This window comes from Oxyura jamaicensis, chromosome 2 (assembly GCF_011077185.1).
Source record: "Oxyura jamaicensis isolate SHBP4307 breed ruddy duck chromosome 2, BPBGC_Ojam_1.0, whole genome shotgun sequence".
NCBI lineage: Eukaryota > Metazoa > Chordata > Aves > Anseriformes > Anatidae > Oxyura > Oxyura jamaicensis.
The window spans coordinates 136294252-136314944 of NC_048894.1; the positions used below are offsets into that span (position 1 = coordinate 136294252).

The 20693-nt window shown below is 38.9% G+C and overlaps 1 protein-coding gene across 1 annotated transcript in view; it reads right to left on the minus strand.

Moving 5' to 3' along the window:
• Positions 1-20693, minus strand: part of STK3 (serine/threonine kinase 3) — a 137335-nt gene that overhangs the window by 73736 nt on the left and 42906 nt on the right. Inside the window, exon 7 of the mRNA XM_035319759.1 lies at positions 1145-1282. Within this exon, the coding sequence (XP_035175650.1) occupies positions 1145-1282 (138 nt within the window). The remainder of the gene's footprint in view (positions 1-1144; positions 1283-20693) is intronic.

A 20693-nucleotide genomic window follows, 5' to 3' on the forward strand; every position in this document is an offset into this window, starting at 1 on the left:
ACTTCCTACCTAAAGACACAATAAATCTATAACAATTGTCTTAAAAGCAGAACTTACAAAAGATCAGATTCTTATATAGACTGGTAAAGAAAATTAAGAATAGTATTTACCAATAGCAGTTAAAAGTGTAAAGGAAGAAGCTTAATAAATTAATAATCGGGAAAGTAAAAGGAGCAACATTTTTCACTTGTCTTACTAGCAAAGAAAGCTTATTCACAGGAATTTTTAGATTCCATTTCAGTCCTCAAGAACATATTATAGCTTTTCTAGAAATTTATGTATCTTGTTTTTTTGTTAATGGTGGTTTCCCCTCAGTTCATTACCTTTGCTTTCCAACACACAGACAGCCCTGTTATTTGAAGGCTGACTATGGCAGCACTGAAGGCATGAGCTAACGCAAATAAAGGGCCAAAAGAAGAAACTTTCTTCATGTTTCCTCTGTCCCCCACACACCAAAATTTGCAGCCCTTGTAAAATGATGTAGACTTCACAATACTTAGTCTTCCTTAATAGATCGGTCCCTCCTGTTTCATTTCCGTAGTTCTTTGAAATTCCTCTCTTTTATTTATACCCCAGTGCCAAAACAAAACAACTGCTGAATTTCCAAGCACTAAGCAGCTCAGCAAGCGACCTAAAGCCTGGTGCACAGGTCCACACTGCCTACTGCAGCTCAAATGTGACGTTGGAGTCATTCAGCCCGAGAACAAACTCCTTATACTGTCCATCTGCATCAGACCCTTCTAGGGCACTGAAGAACCTGTCTTGTTTAATTTGACATGACCAAAAGGGCAGATTGAGTATACTCCATGGGTGGTCCACACTGAGGGGTCATCTGGGCTCAGTTCCTTTACTTAACACGGGCCTAAACCCCGAGATCTACTGAAGGCCTTTACCCACAAAACAAGAATACAATCTTAATAGCAAGAACCAGCCCTAAACATTAACACGAGCAATCCTTTGTTTAGAAGCAGCAAAGGAAAAAATAAAATGATACAGGAGCTGAAAGAAAAGGTCAAGAAACAGAAAAGAAATAAGACATAATAGCTAAAATAAGGCTTGCTTTTAGACATTTTCAGTTCTGATTTAAGACCAGGGGGAAAGAACACCCTAAAACTCGCATTTCCTCAGAAACTTAAATACTGACCTGTAGCAGCTGTGTTGCTGTAGCTCTTTGTTCAGGATTTTTCACTAAACATTTCTTCACAAAATCTGTGAATTCATCAGACCAGAGCTCTGGCTTCCGAAAGGTTGGAGGAGGATTTGTAGGAATCATAAAAATAGCCTAGATAAAAAGCAAACAATAACAAGTTAAACAAAACACATCATCACAGCACCAAAGCCAAGGAAATAAATTGCTTTATCCACCTTCCTTATCAGGTTAAGAATCTAGAAGACAAATTTTAAGTAGGCTAGGATTTCCACTCGGATTGAGATTCAGGAAGTAAATCCATCTGCTACTAATGTAGCTACTTCCCATTAGATTTTTCTATTTAAACTGTATCCCACTGAGCACATCACTCTCCATTTTATCTATTACTGTTTATCAGTCTCAAGAGGTGATTTTGTTCTTTTGAAAATTCTTAGTAGAAATAATGGCACTGCTCATTGAAACAGACACAAGAAAGTCACCGTGAAAAGCCAAGTTCACCTTCTCATCTCTTAGCTACATTTAATTTTATATGAGAATTGCTCAGGAGAGCTGGTAGGACTACTATTTGCTTCTGCATTCATTATTAGTCAGTTGTAGTTTTAAAACTTGCTTTTCCTAATATGATTTTGGAACAAGTGCTGTAAGACCTAAATGATGACAAAAATAATCACGTTACTTGCCTATTAGTAATTAGATTTTACCTGAAATTGAAAAGGCAGCTTTTTACCTACAAATAAAATCCCATGCTGTTGAGAACCATACGCAATTCCTTCAACTAGAAAAAAGATTCATTATATAAATATGTGCGTGTGTATGCATATAAATATATATATTTATATAAGAAGTCCCTCTTAAAGCTAAATAAATTGTGCCACTTGTTTTATGAGTAAGACAACAGGAAATTCTGAACTTCCACGTGTAATGGCAAATGCATACAGCGTCACTTCTGAAGATCTACATGTGACAGCAACGCAACTATTGAAAACCACGACTACTGACAGAAATGAACATTTTCTCCTCCTAACAGCAGGCTCAATTTTATACTAAAATTCTTCACACATGCTGAAGAAAGGCAGAACCCATGCAGAATGATACAATTATTTATTTTATCTTAATGATAATTTATTTCAGTATTGAATATTTTAATTCAATTACTTAAACACGTACAGAGCTTATTTCACTATCTAACACTGCCTAATACAAATATTACAGGACCAAATCCAGGCATTTTGTGTAATAAATTAAGATGTATGGAACAATGGAACAGTAGCTTCGTATTGTCAGTGGACAGCCTTGCCAAGCCAGTGAATGAACTCAGAAGTAGCAGCGCTCTATTACCTTGCCATTGGCCTTAATTACTTATTCACGATACCAGATTGCCAGCACGAATGAAGTGCTTCTGGTGAAGCAGTGTAGAACAAATTCAGCTGCTCCTGTCCTTGAAAGTAATGATTTCCCTGAACTCAGAAGTGATGATTTTAATCTTATCTATAGCTACTCCTAACAGCTAGCTCTGCTAGTCCTCTGCAAATCCTCCACTAAACCATATCCCTAAGCTCTACATCTAAACGTCTTTTAAAGACCTCCAGGGACGGTGACTCAACCGCTTCCCTGGGAAGCCCATTCCAATGCCTAACAACCCTTTCTGTAAAGAAACAAACAGGGTTAATTCTTTTCTCTCCCACGTTCAACATCACTTTCCACTTTTTCCTGTGTATCTGAGATAGGCTGGCAAGTCTTACTCAAGTAATGCATCAAATATTGTCAAGGCAGTGGGATTGAAGATGTCTCAATCTTCAGTTTTAACCATTTAGTCATCCTTTAAATAAATCTCTAAGCTGTGAAATGTCAAAACTCAGGCCTTAGGGACCATGATAGCTTTACCTGTGTTTGTCTTTGCCTAAGAGACCCCATGCTCTATTCGCCCTGAACTGGCCTTGCCACTCCTAAGCCTCAAGCACAACTCTATTCTGCATCGTCTTTAATATGGGACTCTGAGACAAGTTCTACACCCCTCGGTGAAACCAGATGAATACAATATATACAACAATATAATATATGACAGGAGAATAGGGCCGGAGGGGCACTGGAAGTGCTGTGCTGAAGAAAAGACACATCATCTAGGGCAGATTTCAGTGGCCAGCTCTGGGCACTAGGCAATGTAACCCAGTTTCTACGAGAGCCACTGCCCAACTTATTCTGGAAGCACTTATCTGCCCACGAACCAGCTGCTGTAGTTCAGAGGAATGTTGGACAGAGGGCCAAGTCCCTAGCGAGAGCAGAAAGGAGTGAGTCAGCATATAATTTTCTTTTTATTATTCTTAAAGGGCCCAGCATTTAAAATGAAGGCCAGGCTGCAAGCATTTCTTTCGTGAAGGTTCTCTTATGGACAATTTTTATTGGCATGAAAATGTAATGAGATGAGTTAGGAAATGCAGTGTATGAGGATCTCATTTTTCTTTCGGCATTTGGAATTCCATAATCAGAAAATCCTTGCAGCTCATTCCTCCTGTCATTCAGTCAGGGTAATCCATCTGTACTTCACACAGCCCAGAACCACATTAAGTAATCAACAATAATTGATCTACCAATCGTGGTAGAAGTAATTTTTTTTTTTTTTTTTTAATAAAAAAGCTCCTAGAGTAACTTATCTCTGCCACTTAAGTCACTTGTAATAAAGGCTTTTGATTTCCTATTACTGTTATTTGCTGTTTCCTTTATGCTACTGAAGGATAAGCAAACATTTTTAGATTGCAGTAATTTTATCGTTTTTGTGCTGTGAAGTAGCATAGCTAGCACCTGCAGTGATGCTTTTTTTTTTATTATTATTTATTTATTCATTTATTTTTTAAGAAACAGGGTAAGGAGAGGATACAAGACATCCACTGTGGTAGTTTGTGAATCCATAGTTTGGGGCACCACAATTACACATGGTTATCAAATCACCTGCACAAAGTAGACTCCAAAATACATTTAAACACAGCAGCACATTTTAGATTACAAAATACCACTGAAGGCTGAGGAGGGGATTATATATATTAAACAGTGCAACATCTTATTGGTTTTAGAAGGAAATAATCAGCTGGAAAAAAAAAAAAAAAAAAAAAACTTCTGATTTATGTCTTAGAAGTTGTTTACCCTCTTGAACAGGATTCAAAAAGGCTACCAAAACATGACTAATTATTCAATTACATCCCTCAACAACTGCCTAGAAATGAAACAACAGCATGTACAAGAAGGGAGAGGTACTTGCAGATCCTATATGGGTTTTGCTTTGCTCAGCTTTTCTATTTGTTTTGGCAAAAACCTGGCAACAGTGAAAAACAAGTTCTCTGAACATTGTGTGTTTAACAACAAGGAAGTTGGTTCCCGTCCTGTTTCAGTGTAAGTTAAGTTTAATTGTTAGAAGAGTCCTAAAAACTACTACCTTCCTTCAGTCCACAAACACAGTTCGTAGAGACATAGCATACTCACCCTCTTTTGCCCAGAATTACAAATAAGTCTTGATCCAACCAGATTTTCAGTAACCCCCAATTTTGATAAAATCCCTAACTGGAATCTGAATATGTGACTGATTCCAAGTGTATGAAAAGGTTTGAAAAGCTTATATTTGTGTTTCACTACAGTACCCCATAGCAATTTTTTAATTTTTTCTTTTCCTCAGCCATACACCACTTCTCACTCATCCAATTACACACATATCCTCCTGAGTGCTGCTATTTATTGACCTCTGTGGCAACAGAACAGCATGAACTAGAGGTTAAGATGAACTACTCAAATCAAAATTGTGCTTGTGCAATATCACTTTCTTCATTTTCACTGCCTCTTCTAACAGAGGCTGCTTCTTAGCCAAAACACATCGTTGTTTTAGACTATCAAAGGTGTTCTCCATTTACAAATTTATCTATTTTTCCCTCATTAAAGTCACTTTTAACACATTAGTAAAAAAAAAAATAAAAAGGTTTCCTATCAAAATCAGAATTAGCCATGATTGTCATTAATTAGGGCATGGTGGTATATAAAAAAAACATTTCACAAATTAGCATGCAAGTGCGTATGTTCACCTCCACCCAGAAAGCTGATGTGTAGATGGCCCCGCTATGCGGGACATCAATAACTTGAGAGCGAGACTTCACCCAGGTCCCCTCTTGCTTCTGAATTCTAACACCATTGTCTTTGCTGGACAGCAAAAAAGAACAAAGACCACAGCCTGAAGATGCCAACAGTTGATTTTTTTTTTCCTAGAAACACAGCAGGAATTGCAAAAATTAAGCTATTACACATATAAATACCAGCTCATTGAGCCTCTCCCTCAAGCAGCTATTAGCCACAAATTAATAACAGCTACATGACTGTAGTAGCAACGCTTTTGGTACTTTGAGACATTCTTGTCTCCACAGAGCTTAACAGACTGTTTACCACCTGCCAACCTGTCCCAGTGACAATCCTAGAAGCAGATGTATCAGTCAGACCTCCTGGGAATACCCTTCCTAGGCTCATCAAGTCAAGGTAGCCCCTGAAGGTCCAAGTGGAAGTAAATCCTGAAGGTTCAGCTCCAGTTTCCCCTGCTGGCTCAGGCTGTGCCACTCCATCATGTCATGTTGTGACTCCATGTCCCTCTTCTACAGACATGGCTTTGCCCACCCTGAGCTCAACGCCACATGCGGCCTAGCACCTCTGCACCATTCCCGACTTCCAGCAGGGTAGAGAACACCTTCTAGCATGTCACATATTTCTTTGCAGGTCCTTGCTGTGAAATATTAACTGTTATTCTGGATTTTGTTGCTTGCCGTTTTCATGATTTTTCTTAGCTTGTCAAACTCTTGCCCATGTTCACTGTGGGCCTGCAGCAGACAGACAGGAGCTAACACGCTACACTGTGCTGGGATCTTGCTGCTTGAGTTCTCCAACACCTTACATTTCCTTAACAGTATCTTTTGAGGTCTCATTTGCTCTGCTGAACTGGCTGAAAACTGATAAAGCAAGAAAAAAAGCACTATAAATAAAATGGGAGGACTGTTACTAACGTGACATTTCAGAGTACTAATACATGAATTGGTCCACCTACCAAACATGAAGCATACAGTAAATTATCTTTCAGTCAACATTAATAATGAAGTATTGAAAGAAAAATGTTTTGAAATCCCATCTGAAATAAACAGCAGTTCTGAAAGCCAGATTATCCTAACAGAAGGGAAAGTTCTCCTCTTTCACAAAGCTTGAAAAACATAGTGCCAAATTTAAGAAGCACTCCCAGCAAGACTGCAATTCCCACATTAAAAAAGAACCTAAAGATTTATACCACTATTCATTCAAAAAGTCACTTTCTTCACAGAGTTAGCACTGGCACTTCATCAAACTGAAGAAGCAGCTCAGAAGGGGGTGCTGGCATACCCGCCTGCCTCTCCACGCTCCCAGTGAAGCAGAGATAGAATTACAAGCACAGTCCTCAAGCAGGGGAGGTGCAGGTGGAGATTCAGTCCGGAGACTTTCCGGACAAACAGTAATACAGATTTTTTAATACTAATGGTGAGAAATCTAACATATGGAACACTTAACATTTATACTAACCACCATATAAAACATTCAACAGCATACAGTGAAAGCAATATTTCATTTATTTTATGAAAACATGACAGACACCTCACATATTAACACCAGTAGCATTATTAATGCAAACAAAAAATGAAAACTCTGAGGGGAAAAAGAAAAAAAAGAACACACCACAGCTGTGACCAGTGGTTTAACAGCCGTTCACTGGAATGGCTTCTCTGCAAAGATGACCTTTGCTGTTCAAAGCAAAGTATGATGCATTTAAGATGTAAAGCAATAAAGCAATAAACACAGCGAAAAGACAGATAATGGAAAGAATAATCACATGATTAACAACAAAGATGGGTTACTGAAAGATAAGACACACATTGACCTGTATATTTATTATTGCTAGTAAGTTCATAACATTTTGACAGCGTTACAATAGGTCAAGAATGTAAAGATACTGATCTCAAACATTTTGCAATAGCAGGTGCAATTGTAAATCCACTGAAGAGAATCAGCCTTCGCCTTGTTAACATCACCATACAACAGCTGCTGCGAAAATTCACATCTAAAATGAATTCTGTCTACTTGAAGGTGACAAAAAAAATTGCTTTCAGTTTCAAAAGAATACTACAAATAATTTGTTTGGTGACAACTTGACATAGTCACCATTGTAAAAAACACAGGTTAATCCAGACCAGGGATTAGTTCTTTTGTTTGTAAACAAGCTCAATCATACAGGTGATTTTTTTGTTCGTTTTTGTTTTTAAGTTATGCCATGTCATGGATTTAAGTTTTAGCATATCCCGAGACAAACCTGCATCAGCGTGCTTGAAAGGCAGCATTTACTGCACTGGCTGTTATCCAATTAGAAGTAACAAGAGGAAGTCCCCTCTGCTAATTCACATAAAGGACTGTGCCATCTACATATGTGCCCATTATTCAAATCATTTTTTCTGCTGAATAATAAAAACATTTATCACCACCAATCCTTTCCCAGAAATATCCCCTCAGCTTACTGTCCAACTGCCAGTTACGTCAGTAATTTATCCAGTTTTTTTTTTCCGTTTTTTTTTTTTTTTTAATTGTTTTTGTTTTTAATTTTTGATCTCTCTTAAATAACCACTTTTACTATCCTAAGAGATCTGGAAGCAACTCAGTGAAGTATTTACTCAGGTTGTATGCCAAGAAACAGCTTGGTTTATCTCCAATAGCCTTATTTTGTTGCTTGATTATTATTCTTACTCTCCCTTCAAGTCCAGCAGACTTGAAGAAGACCTATCCTGGTCTTTTCTCCAGGCAATATAGTTAAATATTTCCCCATGATTTGGAGAAGTTTTCATTACTTTGGCCTGCAAGTTTTTCAGCCATTATCTTGTCCCAGCTTTCCATCTTGTATTTTAAAATGGCTTAAAGATTTTTTTCCATCCAGTTCAGCAGGGCTCAATTTCCTGAACCCTACTCTTCAGTACAAAATCTTCAAATAAAAAAAAAAAAAATCAGCTCTTCACCAGAATTTCATCCTCCTATTTACTTTCTTTTTAGAGAAGTAACATTAAGTTTCCCTTTCACCTGCAATGCTACAAACCTCACTGAAATGAGTGAAGTTTCAACAGAAGAAAGAGAAATCTGACCCTCAATGTTCTCCCCTGCAATGTGAGATAGCGAGTCTGTAAGGCAGCTCAATAGACGTATTTTCAAAGTCTGTAGAAATGAAAAATAAAGCATCAAAATATCCATAATTTAATGAAGGTTGCTGACTATGCACTAATACTTGGTTGTGGTTTTTTGTTTGTTTGTTTTTAAGTAAACCAAATTACACAACTTGTAAAGTGAAGACATTCACTGAAAACAAAGTCATTCCAAGCTACTCAAGATTTTTTGCTTAAACTACCCCAGGCATCTAGAGGTTCAGGATATATATAAAAAACACCATGTAAAGGATTTTTCAGAGAAATATAAGTAACGTGTGAATAATTCAAAAATAAGTACAAAACCACATAACTACGTAACATTTTATTGATTTTTTTTAATTGACACATTTTACTGAAAGATCACAGCACCAGTAATTACAAGTCCACACATTTTTGCAGTGTGCAGGATGAAAAAACTCACTGTGAATTAAAATAATAATAATACACCCAACACTACCACAAAACGCAACAAAAGTCAGCAAGTCATGCAAAAAGCCCTCGGGAGTTTCAATCACCTGAAAGAAGCTGAAGCAGTCAGACATTGTCTATGACACAATTCGATAGCATGTCCAACAATTCCACTCCCCAAAAGGAAAACTCAAAATGAGCCACTAATTAATTTGTTATCATTCTGAAAAGTACACTGTCCCACTGACCGAGCAAGATACACTTAACTAGCAGCAGAAGGAGGGAGGATGTACGTGCTTTTAGAGGTCTTTTCAAGGGTGGGAAGAGGGGTTTGGTTGGTTGTTTTGTTGTGTTTTTTCCCCCCTTTTCTCTTTTTTATTTAAGGCAGGACAAAACAAATTGGTATTAAACAAGTTGTCTCTAGATTGAACGAAGTATCTCATGTAGTGGTCTAACCTAATTCAATTTTTACTTGACAAAGACTGGTGAAATAATGTATTTTTAAACAGAGCGTATAGGAACAAATTTCCCTTTGATCATGTCAAGCATCACCAGCTCTTTGTGAGAAAATCAGCATAACAGAGACCAAGCCAGCTCCACCTCAGGGCAGGCAATTATGGGTCCTACCAGAACTTCAGCTCCATTTAAGAGCCTCTCAGATCAGATTCTCCCTGAGGACAGACCTTATTCAAGAAACAGACAACTCAGTGTCTAAAGGTTATTTCACAGGCACACCAGTGTTCAGGAAACCAAAGAGCAAGAAGGTGCCTTCATGAGTTCTGGGTACCTCTCTTGGATAGAAGCCTCTTGCTGTCACTTAAATTCCAATTTGCACAGAATCTGAGAGGTCTAGAACATGAGTACAGAACAGGAACAAGTAGTTTTGTTCAGCATTGAACCTGAACAACTTGTTTCTTATCAGTAACAAAACATGGGAATTGTTCTCAAAGTACATGAGACTAAATCTAGGGAACATTCTTTCAATTAATTTGATCTTGTTTCACTAGTTTCCTTCTACTGCTGATTCAGTAGTATTTTGAAGTTCACAAACACAGTGGTGTATTGCCTATAACGCATTGCCTTAAAGGCATTACATCAATTCTGCTATCCAGACTAAGAAACTTACTTTCCATCCAAGAAAACCACAACAATATAGTTTACTTTAATAACAGAATCTTTTCTTTTCTTCCCACAGTCTTTTTCATAGTTTCCCAGAAAACGAGGCAGTGATTACATCCAGAAATACATTAACATTCACTAAGACATGAAGTGGAAAAACTGCATTTGCAGTTTTATTTACTAATAGAGGAGTCAAAAAGTGAGTAACTTATATTTGTGAGAAAAAGCTGCAGTAAATTGGCTGGCCAGTAAACGTGAAACTTCTGCCATAACCACACACAGTAGTAACAACAAAAGACATTCAAGAAGTATGCAGTAGTTGTTCTTTAAGACACGTTAGACCTCCAGCAGTAGTATTGTGTTCAGTTTTAAGCATCACACTTTTGGAGAGATGCGCACCAACTGAACGTGGTCCAAAAGAGAGCCACTAGAATGCGTGGATATTTAAAAAACCACAATCTGCAAGTAAAGCTTGAACGAATTAGGATTGCTTAGACTAAAGAGGAGGTGACTATAGTGTGAAACATGATAATGTCTCCAACATGTTAAATACCACTTTAAAGGGGGAAAAACAATATTCTTCAAGTCTATAAGGAACAGAACAAAGAGCTCATGAGTTTAAGTTTCAGCAAAGAATATTCAGATTAGAAAGTAGGAAAGTTTCAAATTAACTGAAATTAACTGTATTCTACCAAAAATCACATACAAAACAGCTTCAGAATGGCACAATGAAAATTTGTGCGTGTGATTGGAAAATCTTTGCCACCACCACCTTCCCATTCGCCCCGTGTCCACACTAACCATCCGTATACATTCCCTGAACGTTCACACAACAAAGCCTGAAGAGACATGGTATTTTCCCTGCATCTAACTTACAAATTCAGCAGAAGGGTGCATTACACAACGATGAACTGAAAGAAAGTCTTCCCAACGCTCCATGTGCGACTAGTCCTTCATATTGTTTTCTCTCCCTGGAACAGCTCCTCGGCTTCTGATTTTACGTGGATTACGTTAGGACTTAGATCAGTACTTCAAGAAGTTACACATAACACAGAAGAAAGCAGTCATCGAAACTAGCTATGTCACAACCAGTAGAGAACCTTGCTAGAAAAATGACCTGCACACTGTGACTGTAAAAGCTACAGTGGCTGACTGCTCACGGGGATCTCCAACGGTGATGTTGTTAACAGCAAAGGAAGATCATCGTGTTAGGGCAACCCACGTAGGCAAACAATGACCACACCCAATAGACGAAACATAAAACACTACGGAACAATTCTTGAAATAACATTTGCTGTTTCCTACTTCTTCATTCACAAATGACAACCAACAGGTGCTTGGGATCAATTTTTGCTTAATCACGAGGAGAAATGACTCATTCATTTGCAATGTTCCAACTGAGAACAAAAATTGAACTACAAGATTCCAAATATTAAACCCCCACAATCCACTGAAATAATGGAAGTGTCTAATTAATTACGGAAGATTTTCTAGTCTATGACTAGAACGCTAGTAACTGAACACTACCTAGTAGCATTACTACTAGTAGTCACGTTACTACTAGTAACTGAACACTACCTCCTTATGTCTCAAAGCTCCATCTTCCTTCAAGCAAAGGCGGAAAGCACCTTCTCCTGTCTGTGCCCCACTAACACATGGCACTGGGAGAACACAAGACTCAAGAGTGTGGCCTTCCCAGATACCAGGTACGTACAGAGAACACCGTTACTCTCCTTACCTACTGGGGAGAGCACTGGAACTCTTAGCTAGTTTCACAGAAATACTATTTACACTGCGGCCGCTTAATTTCATTTTTACATTAGTGTAAATGTCATCTACATCCCTTTCTGTAAGGGAATGCAGTTGCTAGTGCAAATCTAGCTTTTTTTTTTCATGATGCAGATACAAGCTGTAGGAGGCCTAACAAAGTACAATCCAGATATTTGAATCACCAAATGAAAAGAGAAGTAGAATCAAGACACCATATTACTTACACAAGGATGCTCATCTTACTTTTTAAAATATCACCTTTTAAAGCCAAACTGAATAATGCAACTAAAAGAGCAAAGTCAAAGTTAAAATTTCAAATATACAATTGGAACTGATACTTGATGGCTCTTGGTTATTTTGGATGCAAGCATTCTGCTCTCTGAATCAGAGAGCAGAAAGTATGAACCATGTAACAGCAATCAAAATTGATACTACCAAATCAGTCCCAACAGAGGTAAAATAAAACACCAAATCCTGAACAGTAATCAAAAACGTTATTTTTCTGAAATGGCAATGCCTCTGATGAAATTTGAATTGGTAATGATTGGTTATGATTTAATAACTCACAGGCAATACAACCTAAGGAAGATTCTTCCAGAGGGGCCAAAGTTCCAAAGAGAAAACACACACAAAATTCAAATGCCATTATTTATTTCTAAGAGGTAAGACACTAACAGGTAAAATGAACTGTGAGCCAAAAGTTGGATCCCCATTTTTCCAGTTTTATTTATCAAACTGAAAAAATCTTTCCAACTTTCTCTTTTCCTGTGCAAGACCAAAACTATGAGATGTTCTGTTTGCATTACAATTACACTAATTCAATGCAGGTCACTTGCTTTTTACTGAGTCCAGATGACATTTAGTAAACTAAACATTGGCCAATTAGCTTAAAAGGGGCGGGCCGCGCGCCTGATTGCCGCTGGGTAGGTCATACAGTGGCTACAGAATACAATTGCTTGAATTACATTTTGACTAACATCAAAACAGAGAACTGAAGCTAAAAACTACTTATTTTTCCTGCACGCCTTCTGGATTTCTCACATTTGGATGTACTCATTTAAAAGCCATCTCTTTCCGCTCCCCCAGTAGGTGACAGACAGGAACAGACTCACCAGAAGTTTGCTGTTTCCTCTTTCTCTACTCATTCTTTTTAAAATGCATTTTTAATATTATAAAAAATGCAAACAATGTAGTTTCCGCTTTATTTTTAATATCCCAAGTGGCTAACTAACCTTTTCAAGCCTGCTCATTTGAACTTGCCGCAGTAAAAAAGAAAAACAGCCCTGGAGATTTGGTGAACACTAAAAATAATAATTGTCTAAGCCTCTTCTATTTCTGCAATAACATTTGTATTCTTAAATCAACCTGAACGGACATGTAATTAGCCATACAATAACCTTTACTGATAATGCAGAGAAACTAGTTCCAGAGGGGTAGGAAAATCCTCAGGCTTATCTCCAAGAAGCAAATAAACAATATGTCTTTGTTAATGTCTTATTCATGATCAAAGGCAGAGATTATTCTGACAAAACCACTAGCTATAAAATAACTAAAACCTACGCTACTAAATAAAACACCAAGTTAGACCTACTGTAACTGACCAAAGATCTATCAATGCTCTTGTTTCTACCCATTTCTGAATTTGACATGCTTTTTTCAGAAGTTTTACACTTCTGAAATAACAGTATCAACTGATAAAAGTAATAAATATTTTAAAATAGTAGCCCAGTTAGTAGCTTATTCTACTCTGCATTGAGCGATGCGAGTTTTTTATTATTTGCAGTATCTCAAGGTGTTTCTATCCATCTTTACTTCCTCCCAACACAACACACTCACTTTTTAAACAAACTTCACCCAATAAAGAAAACAGACCATAATTCAATACACACAAATTAGATGCCATTACTGATCTCCAAACCTGGTCATTATCTTCACTATACTCTACATCCTAAGGGAAATAACATAGTTCAATCAGATAAACTCCTTAGTTGCATGCACATGATGTCACTCTACAGTACTAAAAAAAAGGTAATTAAGAAAAAATTGTAAGAATTTAATCAAGAAAAATTAAAAAAAAAAATGTAAAAATTTGAAGCCAGAAAAATACAGACACTGAGATAAAAGGTTTATAGTAGTAGGAATTGACCTTCAAATTTATTTGCTTAAACCAAGTTTTAAACAAATATGGAAGGAGAATATAAAAAAATAAAAAGCAGGCATCTATCAAGATTCCCAAATTATTTAACCTAGAATACTTCATTTCAGCAGTGACAAAGTTTTATAGGTTTTGGTTCTGATCAATGCCTAGCATTGTACTGCCTTGTCCAAACACTCTACTTATTAATCACATTTTCTTAACTTTTCTAAGGGTCTCACTTAGCCTGTTGCATTTTGTTCTATTCAAAGATGTTCATCATAGCTTCCATAAGTGACTGACACTAAGGAGAAAATAATCGTAAGGAAAGCTCCATTACCGTAGGTACAGACAAAAACAACATTCCTTGACAAACAGCTTAGGGAACAAAAATTTACAACCTGTGTTACTAGAAAAATTTCAGTTCAGCGATGCGGCTGTTGTAATCACTCAACTATGCAAACAATATAGCAATGGCTCAACCAGTGACTAGAAACACTGATATCATATAAATGGGCCATATCATACCCTTAATTCCTAGCAGCTTGTCCCAGGTTTCTACAAAAAGGCCTCAAGGCAGAAGGGCTGGGGAAGAAATCTCAACTGCAGAGGTACTTCAAGACATGGCAGCTGTATACAGTTACATATAAATGCCTTTCTTCATCCTCAAACAGATAGGTTGATATTCATACTCCTGGCTCTTACAGCAATAATGATCAACTTCCAGTGAACTACACAGTTCACATGAAAAGCAGCTCAAAGAGCATTTTGTCAAGCGTTACCTCACTTGAGCAGCCTCTGAATAGCATCATGTTTTGCAACAAATGCACAGATCTATCAAGAAAAGGTCCTGCAGATCTGGGAAAGATAGGCTTTGAAAATGCTGAAGATGTCACTTCTCTCTTTCTCTCTAACTGCACGTATACATTCATTCCACTCAAACAGCTTCACAGAAATGCATCTATCCAACACGATGGTCCTCAGCCTGAGAAAACAGTATTTAAAGAGCTCCCTACAGCAGAAACAATAGAAGCAAAAGAACTTGACAAGCAAATAGAAAAATAAAGGATGCCTGACATCTACTATGTTAGCTGTGGGATGCATGCAGTTCTGCAAAAACATCAGCTGGTTAACTTCCCAATGTAAAAAAAAAAAAAAAAAAAAAAAAAAATAGCTTAATCCTAATGAACGACTGCACCACAAGTAAGAAAATTAACTAAGTGTTCCATTCCCTCTTGCAGATCGAAGGTTGACAAAAAGGAGGATTATATTAAAAGGTATAGATGGAAGCAAATGGCTACAAACTCAAAAGAATTTCTGATAGACACCACAGAATCATGGAGTGGCTGAGGCTGGCAGGAGTCTCTGGAAGCCATGTGGTCCCACCCAAAGGAAGGTGCCCAAGGCTATGTCCAGGCAGCTTCTGAAAGGTCTCCAAGGACGGAGACTCCACAACCTATCTTAACAACCTGTTGTGCCAATACTATACCACCTACACAGTTTTTTAAAAAAAAAAAAAAAAAAAAGAGTCCTTATGTTCAGAGAGAGGCTCCTGCATCCCAGTTTTGCCTGCTGCCTCTTGTCCTGACAATGAGAAAAGCCTGTCCCCATCCTCACTGCACTCTGCCTTCAAGTATTCATAGACAGTGATGAGGTCCCCCTGAGCCTCCTCTTCTCCAGGCTGAGCAGTCCCAGCTCTCTCAGCCTCTCCTCATATGAAAGATCACAAAATTGGTTTGGGTTGGAACAGACCTTAAAGACTACCCAGTTCCAACCCACTGCTGCCATGGGCAGGGACACCTCCCACCAGCCCAGGCTGCCCAAAGCCTCATCCAGCCTGGCCTTGAGCACCTCCAGGGATGGGGCATCCACAGCTTCTCTGGGCAGCCTGTGCCAGGGCCTCACCACCCTCTGAGTGAAGAATTTCGTCCTAGTATCTAATCTAACTCTCCCCTCTTTTAGTTTAAAGCCATTCCCCCTTGCCCTGTCCCTATACCCCCTGACACAGAGTCCCTCCCCAGCTTTCCTGTAGCCCCCTGTAGGCACTGAAAGGCCGCTCTAAGGTCTGCCTGGGGCCTTCTCTTCTCCAGGATGAACAACCTCAGCTCCCTCAGCCTGTCTTCTTTGTTGGACTTCGTAGAAGAGGTTGCTCCAGCCCTCTGAGCATCCCTGTAGCCCTCCTCTGGACTCTCCAACAGATCCATGTCCTTGTGTTGGGGGCCCCAGAGCTGAACACAGGGCTTCAGGTGGGGTCTCAGAGAAGAGTAGAGGGGGACAACCACCTCCTCCACTCTGCTGGCCACACTGCTTTTGATGAAGTCCAGGATACGGCTGGCTTTCTGGGCTGTTAGCATACACTGCTGGCTCATGTCGAGCTTCTCATCAACCACCATCCCCAGCTCTTTCTCCTCAGGGCTGCTCTCAACCCATTCTCCACCCAGCCTGTATTTGTGCTTGGGATTGCCCTGGGTCCAGATGTAGGACCTTGCACCTGGCCTTGTTGAACCTCACAAGGCTCACAGAGGCCTGCCTGTCAGGCTTGCCCAGGTCCCTCTGGATGGCATCCCTTCCCTCCTGCGTGTCAACTGCACCACACAACTTGGTGTCATTAGCAGACTTGCTGAGCATGTCCTCAATCTCATTGTTCATGTCAACAACAACTGTGTCAGTGGCTCATGTTCAACTTGGTGTCCACAAGGATCCCCAGGCCCTTTTCTGCCAAGCTGCTTTCCAGCTGGGCAGGCCCTACCCTGTACTGGAGCATGTGGCTGTTCTGCCTTGGTGCCTTCACACTTCAACATCAGCCTTTGATGCTACTGCAGAGCAGAATCTCTCGGTACAAGAAAAAGAAGTTTACTGTACTCTTAATCAACTCTAATTGTGATTAGGGACAAGATACAAAATACCTTCTCCACTTTCAAAGCTGAAATTACGTACCTTCCACATCACAAAGCTCAAGTGAGAAAAGAATTCCCTTATTTTAGCACTCTAGAACTGGAGAAAGAAATGGGGATCTATTCACAAAGAATACAGAAAGATCTTGTCTCCCTGACGCTGAACGTACAATGGGTACAGGCTCCTCAGGAGCATCTGAAGCAGAACCATACAAGTACTATCCCTGTGAATCACATTTCAGAAGGACACACTGATCTATAAACCTCAGCAAACAGATCCAGAACTTAAGGCAAAGACCACCCACTTGCACTGACAGAACCCTAACAGACTGGGGAGGTAAGGGAATATCTCAGGCATGTTCCAGCACACTTCATAGCTGACCAGGATTCCTAGCACTCAAACAAAGCTTGATGACTGAATTAAAACACTACCTCAGGGAAAACAAAGGGAGAAGTAATAAAAATCTGAAAACAAGGCCTGACAGAATAGGGAAAATTGTTACTTTCTTTGCTTTTCTCCAGTGAAAAAAAAAAAAAGACAGACGTACCATACTATGGCAAGTCCCTAGTCTCAAAGGGTAAGTCTTGAAACATTGCCCCAGATCAACTGTCTGAAAGCTGTCAGAAGCTGATCCTGAGAAATATTACATTACTGTATAAATCTGAGATGAAAAGATAGAAAGTAAGCATAGTGGCCCCACACTTCCATAGTGACTTGAACCTCCCTTGACTTCTTGCATCTTTCTTTTGGCAACGTTCCTCTCATAAAAGAGATCATATGTACATCTGACCAACAAGAGCAATGTCCTCAGGCCACAGCAGAGCTCTGATGTTGACAGTTTCTGGCGTTGTTGATGGGAGATGGAAGATAGTGGCATCCTTTTGCGAGGACAGGAATAGCACAGTGTACATGTGGATTCCAGACATACAGTGCACTCATCCATATCAAAACAATATACTGATATAAACCAGAAGTCATTATACAACTTCGCATTAGGAGTGCCATGACTGTACCTACAATATCTACATCTTTCTTAGCCCTTAAAATTTTCTGGAACAGTTTTTCCTCTATGCCTGTATTTATAGACATATATGGGCTCTTATCTTTGGAATCCTATGTGTGCAGCCTAACGTCAAGCTGTAAATTGCAATTTTACAAACCCATTTCAAGTCCGAGTAAGGGAAGCAACAGGATCAGAAGACAACAAGAGCTGGAAAGCTGCTGAAGACTACTGGCTCAAACTTCACGGAGAGAAAGTCTGGGTGCCCTTCCTGAAGATATGGCAGTCAGCCAAAAAGCACCAAGCACACGTAATAAAGCAGAGTTTCTCTAGAACAGCCAGCAAGACCAGAAAATTAAGAACGTGATCAATATCTTGATTATTCCTCTTGAAGTTTCTCTTGGCTCCTTAAAAGGAGCTATGTGGGGCAACGTTCTGAAACGATGACTCAAAAAGAGCATAGCATGCCTTTCTGGTGGCATTGCCCAAACTACTGCACAATGACGGCGCCAACAAACCAAATGTTTTGGTGAATTGGCTTCTTTGTCCAAAAACAGATACACTCACTGAAGAAAGAACTAAGCCTTCCTCAATTAACAGGAACACAAACTCAGCTAGGAATGCTAAGGATGATTAAGCAAGCTATCCAAAAAGAATAAAGAGCATTACCTTGAATCAAAGAAAACGAAGAACCAATCACACTCATGCAGGCCTTTATTTCAAGCAGGAGCAAACTCTGAAGACAATCCTAACTCAACTGACATACAAAAGGAAAGGGAGATAGGAGATTACTACATCCTTCCTCTACATGGAGGAAGCTAGAAAGAGCATGCTTGTTACAGATTGCTAGGCTGAAATGCCTTACTGTGTTAGACTGACAAAAACACTTGTTTAAAACGTTACTGCGTAAAGAGAAAAGCAAGGCAAATAATTCATGAGCATGAGTTGAAACTCTAGCACAGATTCAAATAAAATCTTGATTTTACATGCATGCAAACTATGTAGCCGACCAGGACTAAATCCACACAGCGGTTCAATGTCTGTAATTATATTTTTGATATAACAACATTCAACTCCTGTAAGACAAAAGTTAAAGTTTTCGTGTAAATTTGTGTAGCCAGATAAATATGTAATGATTTACCAGGAGCTCTGGTGAATTCTGCTCCAAAGGAAATACTTGGCATCCAATTAATGTTGGGAATGCATAACTAGAAAGACCATGTAAACACTGAGTATCCTCTACATACTAGTTTAGCATTCCTGAGACACTCCATTCTTAGTAATAAAACTGATAGAGCCTCAGTTTAGATGGAGACTGAAGTTAACCATAGGTGTTAGACACCAACATTTGGTAAGAGCTATACAGACAGTTCACACTCTTGGTCAGTAACAAGACAGCATGCACATTATTGAACAAATAAGCATTAATAAGCACAGAGATTTAAAAAATATATAAAAACCGCAATTCTTGTCCACCTGAAAATGCCCATTATGGGGCATCTGATATAGTTACTGTAACATATGTAACCAAAAAAAATATGTATATAATACATGTACATAATATATATGTAATGTATGTTTATACGTAGTGTATATATACATATGTATCTATACACACTATTTTCATAAAAAATTCATTGTTTTCTTCTCCTTCACTGAATGGAGACCGGGTTCCCCTTGTTTGGAAGTAGCTTGTAAGCATGGGAAAGAAATGATAAAGCACACAATGCTCATCTTTCTCTGAAAATCCTGAGGCCCTGGACTACCCAGATACCTCCTAGAGCTAGTTTTTGAAATTCACTGGCCTGCCTCCAAATAAGACTTACACACATTTGTCTACCGAGGCTGTCTGAATCTGAATTGAAGATACTCAGAAGAACGTACACACAAAGTACAGCAGTTAAGAAAGGGTGAGTTCCTACAGTGTAAGAGTTACATCACCTGATACACTCACATGCACACCCTGACCTTATAGCAACTGCTTTGTTTTTTTCCTTCGGATGTTGGCACGCAGTAACAACAAAATACAGCTGAAACACATGCAACTGAAAAATTTGGAAGTAAAGGTTCCTGCACTGTAGGAGATCACCAGGGCTGGATTCTCATATTCACTGAAGATCCTAACAGAATGTATCATTATTTCATGGAAAAAATACATAATTAGAGGCAGGTGTAGAACATGTTCTCCCTGTAATATGCAAGCTTCATATATACATGAAGACCAAAAATTTTTCTGTTGTCCAAGTGTCAAACAATGAATGACATTCAATACAGACATGTACACATTGTTTTCATAGACATTGATAAAGAAACTATGAAACAGAGCTGCAAACCTACATTGCAATGGTCCTATCCTCTGACTTCACCATTTCTCTATCACCTGCCAGAGTCCCCCCTCACATAACCAAAGAACCAGGGAAAAGAGAGGAGGTGAACGCATGGAAAATCCATGTGGAAATCAGCGAAACAGCCAGAAGTTCTGTGTGGATCTTGCCCAACTAACAACACAGACCAAGTATCAGTCAGGCCTTAAATTATGGTGCAGGACCAGCCAAGCTTCAGTTCAGCCATTACTCTGGTTCTGAACAGGCTGTTTTGAAGGACTCACCATGCCAGTCAAAAGACAATCTTATTTTGAGAACCACTGTTTTATGGATTAAGTATAGTGATTAAAAGTCAAGAGTCAAGCATACGTTTTTGAATTTCCTGTAACAGCAAGTCACCTTCATTTTCACAATGAATATTCAACCAATTTCCTTAATTAAACTATACGTACACTTAATGATGAATTCAAGGAGCTATTACAAAAAAACTTATCTTAGAAACCTGTCAGAGTTTCCATAAAGAACAGCATCACAAAAACAACATGCATTGCCTTCACATGCCACTCAGCATTAGGTTTCTCTGCCATTTGGACTTAATAACACCTCATACATATAAATGACTCTCCAAAGGAAGGAAAAGCCATCTTTGGTTGACTATCAT